General features: G+C 31.7%; 1 protein-coding gene across 1 annotated transcript; it reads right to left on the reverse strand.

Moving 5' to 3' along the window:
• Window positions 1-1,150: 1,150 nt before the first annotated feature.
• Window positions 1,151-5,744, reverse strand: LOC149169135 (serine carboxypeptidase-like 26). Its single transcript, XM_089427027.1, has 10 exons — window positions 4,990-5,744; window positions 4,745-4,852; window positions 4,552-4,647; window positions 4,363-4,455; window positions 2,989-3,077; window positions 2,613-2,888; window positions 2,374-2,522; window positions 1,926-2,021; window positions 1,712-1,817; window positions 1,151-1,491 (listed from the first exon to the last, which is right to left on the reverse strand). Exons 1-10 carry the CDS (start codon window positions 5,282-5,284, stop codon window positions 1,345-1,347), a joined length of 1,455 nt encoding a protein of 484 aa, XP_089283153.1. The 5' UTR covers window positions 5,285-5,744; the 3' UTR covers window positions 1,151-1,344.
• Between the last annotated feature and the right edge of the window lie 1,554 nt (window positions 5,745-7,298).

The raw sequence follows: 7,298 nt of genomic DNA on the forward strand, positions 1-7,298 counted from the left end.
GGCACTCCTTTGGGATGTTTTTTGGTTTATTTATTTTTTTATAATTTTTCTTCAATGCTTAATTCACTCTTAATTTTCTTAATCATTTGTTTGTAAGATGTCTTTTTGTATGAGTATTATTCAACTACATTTTATTAATTAAACTCTTTAATGAATAACAATATGCAATGCCATCACTTTTTTGTTTGATAACCACTATGCACTCTCTAAATGCATGTTTGGTTCATTTTGTTAGGAGTCCATGATAGTCTTCTCCCTTGAAAGAATTTATCCAATATCATTATTGTTTTTTAAATTGCTTTTATATCACTTTTACATTCTTTAGATCTATTATCTTATTAGTAAATTAGCAAGTTGCTATATTTGAAAGGAGAGCACTCCAAAAAAAAAATGAGAAAAATTTCAAATTTATTAACAATTTATTCCTTTCAATTTCAAAGATCAACCTTTATTTTAAATCAATACTCCAATTTTAGATAATTATATTTTTAAATCAATACATTAATATTAAATAAGTTTGAGAAAAAATATTCATAACCCTAAATATTATTACAAATGGTGGACATTCTTAATTTCTTAATGCAAACCACCATCATATGCTTCTTACAACTCATTCTCTCTCCATACTTTTAACTTCAAAGTCAAGTCATTATTTTAACATATTTGAGAGTTAAAATATCCAATATCACTTACAATATTTAAATTTAATATATTTGTTACAACAAATAAATAATTAGTATATTTAAATATAATGTATTTATTAGCTTAGTTATACAAGTTAAATGATTAATAGATGTTAATAGGCTTAAGACACCATGTAAGTAATAAAGACAATTCTTACAATATAGTTGGCAAAAATTCAAGTATAAAGACGGGATGTTAGTACATCACTAAATTTTAACATAAATAATCACAAATTTTTATTTATAAAATATAAATAGTTTAATAAATTCAATTACAACTTTTAATTATATAATAACATTCATAAATATCTATATTTTTTATTAAATCATGAACATACACATAATATTTTTAATAATTTAAAAAAAAAAAAAACAAAAAAAACACCGCTGATTCTGATGGTTCAAACTGAACCAACAACACACAATCCAATCCAATGGTTGAAATTACGTAATAAATGACCATTTTAACTTCATGAAAATTTTCTTGAAACCTGCATTTCCAGAGACACCAAAAGTGGAACAGGAAAGGTTACATACTGTTTAGATAAAGGCAAATGTTAGCCCATCACCAGAAGCCAAAGCTTATTACATAAATGCATGCTGCATATATTTATCATTGCAATGGTTGGGATGGCAATTTTGCCCTGCCCAAACCACACAATCACCTTTTCCTTGGAAGATCTTTGTTTTGCAAGTAAGCCTCTATCATCGACAATGCTTGCCTGGGTTTGTTTAAGGGAACCACGTGCCCTGCTCCTCTAAATGTCAGATGTGTTAATCCTTGGTATTGTATAAACCATCCTGCCACCTAATTTCACAAAAGGAGATCCCAGTGACCAACAATGAACAGAATAAACTGATCACAGAAGTTCAAACTAAAACTAACACAATAATGACTAGATGTTATTTCTGAATAATGACATGAAAACCTAACATACACGTTAAAAAAAAAAACTGGTTATGTCATGGATTTGCGTTGATAATCATTGATAACTGTTGGAACCCAGGATAGGAGTTTTGAGAATTACTTGTCTGTCATGGAACCACGGATGCCATTGTTGGTTTATGGGCAAATGTAATGCATTCATGGCATATTTCGTAGCAGTTACAGGTACTCTCCCATCAATATCTCCACTAATAACATTGACCATAACAATGTTATGTTCACTGAAGTCTAAACTAACGATTAATAATCATCCAAAACATCAAATGGCGAATCCATATATAAAATCTTTGACATACCTGTAAACCCAAATCTTTAGACCACCTTTGATAAGTTTTGTGTAGATTGGAAGAATTGAGAATATCGTGTCATTATAGGTTTCAAACACAGAATTACTGCATCAAGCAATCAGAGTCAGGATTTAGAAAATGAAATGAAAGATGATTTGTTGCTCTGAAATTTAGCTATGGCATCTAGAGTGATGAAGGATGCTATCACATTAGGTTGATAACTTGAATGCGTATGTTATATATATTTAAGCGTAATCTAACTAATAGATGTATTGATTTTTTTCGAACATTTTTTCTAACAATTATGTAGATTCATCTATAACCCAAATCTCCAGAACTATTATGAGTGAAGAAATTTGCCCCTCAAACATATTTTATCCCCATAGATTGAGATATAACATTATCTGGATTCAGAGATATCATGACCTATATTAGTGATTAGAGTACAGATACCCACTTGCAGACTGCCCATTTGAATGGAATCTTTGTAACATTTGCGTGAAGAGCTTCTTGAACATCAGGCCTGTTGAAATATTCATTTGTGTATACTTCAAAACACGGGTCATACCCACCACTGTAAAGGAATCCCAATGCCCTTCTCGAAACCTGCAAGTACTAGCCATTACACTGAGATCAAGGCTATGTCATATTTTTGCTACTGAAATGATCCAATACTGAAACTTTGAAGTGAATTACCTTATTTTGTGAAACTGTAAGCTTGCCTCTCGCCCTTACTCCTGAATTCCAGTTCTCAAGACAACTAGGTGCATAGATATTATATATGTCAATCTCGCTATACTCCTCAAACAGAGAATTTATAGCCTCTTGGCATTCATCCGTCCAGTCAAACACTTTGAAATTGCAAATGCTCTTAACCAGATTATATTTTTGATCAGAAATTATAGCATGGGTCCAAGCATAATCTACCATTCCTTCCCAGTCATAAAACTCATCTGTTTCAGGATTGCCCACCTGCATATGGCATCACAACCTTAGCAAATCTTCAATGCCAGGTGCTTGCAGTCATTTTCACAAATTCAGTATGAATGATAGAATCTGTTCTAGTACTAACAATGAAGCCTTTGAAATTGATGGAAGGGTATTTTGAGTTCTTCTGGCTCCGGTCATAGATAAGCTCTGCAAGCTGAGGTACATAATGGCCTGAAAGTCAAGTGAAATGATTAAATAAACTGAGTAAGATTCTTGCCTATATTCGTAGGCAATTCCTATTTCCAACCCCATTGAAACATAAATGCAGCCTGACATGCAAGGGATATAGCAGTTCTCTTGTATTTATGTTTCAATGGGGTTGACTTTGGCATTTTAGCAACAAAGCAACTGTTATTCCCCTTGCATGTCAGGCTGCATTTATGTTTCAATGGGGTTGGAAATAGGAATTGCCATATTCGTAAGGGCACACAATACCCAAAGAGCAATGCACCATTAATAGTAATATATCATGATTTATATACGGTCCCATTAAGGCATTACACCTGCAAATGTATATATCCCAAAGTGTACGGTAAACTTTATTATGTACCGAGCTGCAAAGCATTCACCGCAGCTACTGCTCTACGTTAGGTTATATAGGATATATTGTTACTAGTTTATATTTCAAAATATATTATTACTAATTAGTCATATAAATTAAATGGTTAGTAATTTACAGATAGATATCAATTTATTATCAACATCAAAAAAATTTTGTCTTTGAAATTTCTCCCAGTTTCGCGATTATGTAGATTATCTTCCGGATACATTGCATTAGATTTCTTTATAATCGACGTTTCGAACTAGCAATGGTGGTTCATCTTTAAGATGGGAACCACGGTTGCTGGTTCGATTATAAAAAAACCTAATGCGATGTATCCCGAAGATAATCTACATAATCAAAACTCTTATTTTATAATATATTTCAAATTACCCAAATTAAAAAAAAAAAAAAACATATATATTAGCTAAAAAAACATGTAACTTCTTTATCATAGAAATTCACTCCACTTTATTATAGAAATTTTTAAATTGTAAATAGCTTTTATTACAATATTATGGGTTAATACCATAACTTTTCAATACCGCATATATTGATATAATATTTTTTTAACTAATTAATATTAACTAAAAATATATAATTAATTTGGAAAAAAATATTAATCTTACTCTATAAATACTATTTTGAATATTCTCACATATTCTATGAAAATTAAATCTCTACCATTCACTTAATAATTACTAATAATTAAATTAAAATTATAAAAATCTATTTTAACCCAAAACTATCCCATTATTAAGGCTGCAGAGAAAATGACGCCCTATCTTTTTTGGGGGCCACCCTATCTCTTTTGTAACAGCGAGTGGCTACCAAATTATTAACGCTGCAGTCTGGTGGCTACGATTAGATTGAAACTAGTTACACGAAATTATTAACTAGTTACATGAAACTTGCCTGCATAGCTTTCTCCTCCTATGTAGAGTTCATGGGTTTTATACCGTGGGAATCTCTGGAACCATCTCACAAGGAATTCATATGAATCCTCAGCTGCAAAACCAGGGAAGGATCCTTTACCACTAATTTAATATTATTAAAGATAACACACTAATCTTTGAAATTGTTTCTGTTCAATATGGAATTTACCAGTAAATTTATCATCCAGCGCCAGCAAATCAGAAGAAGTGTTGGTATATGAAAATCCCACACCCACAGGAGATTCTAAAAAGAGCAAATTTGCCACTGCGTGCAGAGTAAAAATTAGGAGGAGCGGTCTCAGAAATCATATACATTATCTTCTAATTTATAAGATGATGACCAGTTCCAATCCTCTGCTTACCTCTGTTCCAGGAATATGAGTTCAGGGAAAGGCCTGTGCCATTCGTTTTTACCTGAAACGGACCCAACTCTTGTGCTGCTCCATAACCGATGGATGAACATCCAGGTCCTACAAATGCCCAAAAGAATACATGTATGATTTATTCAACAGGAGTTCAACTAACTTAATATCTATAAACTTCAGAGGAAATTGTATATTCATTCAATAACAAGCAAAGAATGATAAGTCACGGGGATGATATAGACCTCCATTAAGCCAGAGAACCAAAGGTTTTTCAGAAGGCTGGTTTTCTGCTTCAAAAAACCAGTAAAAAAGAGCTCTGCCATGGGCTTCATTCACTGTTATATAGCCTGCATAATGAGCGAAATTTGCCTCGGGTTGTCCGGGAAGATTATACACTCTGTCAGCTTCCTGAGCAGTCAAGCCATCCTTGAAGTAGCTCTGATCGCCATTGGCGACCAACATAAGCAGAAAATAGATGCAGATATTCATTAATGCATGGTAATGGTCTCTGCATACGCTTCGAGTTCTTGCCATCATTGATTCTACAGTCAGTCAAAGAGCATTTACTTTTACTAAAAATGGGACTGGGAATCAAAGAGATCAGACCACAGAGATCTAATGAACGTGTCCTGTTATATAGGCTTGGAAGGTTAATGGAGAAGTAGCAGTACATGTCTATTCTGATACAGAGTACTTTTCAATCAATGCCTGGTACATGCTTTAGTGTCATTGACCATTCTTGTACTGGAATCATGTGGAAGCTATCGGGCATGGCAGCAAACCACAAGAATGGGCATCTAATGCTAGATTCTTTTACTTTTAGTGTTTGGCCATGCCACTATCCAATTCTTTCAGAAGAAAGTTGAAATGACAGGTTCATCACATATTTCATGAGTTAAATTAGTTTAAGCAAATGATTGATCATCTTTTACACAGTTTACAAATTACAAATAGATAATCTTGTAGGGTCTCATGGCCATCCTGATTCTTCCCCTGCAATTCCACCTTACAAACTTTTGAATTTCTTGGGAGGTAACACTGTGGCCATCCCCAAAGACCCTGTCACTCCACTGTAGTGCAATTTGTTGGTAGATCGGCTATTCAATGATTATTGGAATCTTTGATTGGTCGTTTTTTGTCCATTTTCAATCACCATGTAGCAGAAATCTGTAATTTAGTCGTTTTTAGCATCCTTTTGACCGTTGTTTTGTCCATGTTTTGTCCATGTTTTCGGTGGATTTGCCCACGGGAATATGGCTTCTCGTGCGCTCCAGTTGCTCCAACATGTGACCTTTTCCTAAATTTTTTTATTTTTTTTTTTCAAAGTCATTGTTGTTTAATATCATTTTTAATATTTGTGGTGGACATAGGATATTTAAGGATTTTATGAGTTTATTAAAGTTTTTGTTTTTTGGAAATTATTTAAATAGTGATATTAGGGTAAGGACAATTTTTCCAATTGAGTGAAGGTTGAGTGGAATTGTTGTTATCTTCTTTCTCGAGGCTCAAATTCTTAGTAGTGACATGACTAACTAGATTTTGATAAATATTGTTGTAACAACTTAGTGTTTATGAATATTGTTGTAATGGCTTGGAGCCTTGTAAATTTTATATGTGTAGTTTGGACTAGTAACAACAATCTCACTCCAATCTCTTTCTAAAAAAAGTTCAAAAACAATTTTAATATTGAATAAAAAAAAAGGTTTTATATTGAATAGAAAAATAATCTTATTATATTGAATAGAAGAACCATCATATTAATGAGAAGAATGATTTTGATAAATTTTGGTTGAGTAGATTTTGGTTTCCATTTTTATTAGATAATTTATAATTATATTTTTTGATATTTAAATATATTTTCTGGGTAAAAATTTTATTTTGAAAACATTATTAAACAAGTGGAGAAGTGAATTCATAATATTCACAAATGTATGTGTCCAGGACTTGAACCATTTAATTGCTCAAACTGTACCAATTTTCCAATATTTGATCATTTACCAAGTAATTGTTTGTGACCATTAACCTAGTATTGCATTTTTTTGTTGAATATTTTTCTTCAACATTTTAATCCCATTATTTTTACAAGAGCTACATATTTCTGTATTCTAATTTAATTATATAATATTTTTTATTTTTTAAATTTTAATTTGTAAATATTATATTAATCAAAATATATGAGAAATGTACACAATAGAGTTACAAAAAAAAGAGGTTTTATAGAAAGAGTTGGCTTATAGATATCTAGTAATAATATATAGGAAACCAATAGTCAAAAAAAGTACCATACGATATAGATCCTATAATATAACTAAGGATCCTAGAGATTTCAGATTTCATCATAATCAAACAAGTTTAATTTGATTATCATTGACTTAGTTGCTACTTGATCATTGTTTGGTGCCTTTATATTTAATTCTACGAGTTGAAGGATCGAATGTTTTTTTTTCTTATTCGAAAATTTGTTGTTGAAGTAGAATTTTGAAACACAAGTTAGATGACTTAATGAATGGTTGTCACTTTGGAGCATCACACATTCATCTTCTACCCTCTT

Source organism: Pinus tabuliformis, chromosome 4_2 (genome assembly GCF_031772625.1).
Source record: "Pinus tabuliformis cultivar Carrire ecotype Pingquan chromosome 4_2, CPIR1, whole genome shotgun sequence".
In the NCBI taxonomy this organism is placed as follows: domain Eukaryota; kingdom Viridiplantae; phylum Streptophyta; class Pinopsida; order Pinales; family Pinaceae; genus Pinus; species Pinus tabuliformis.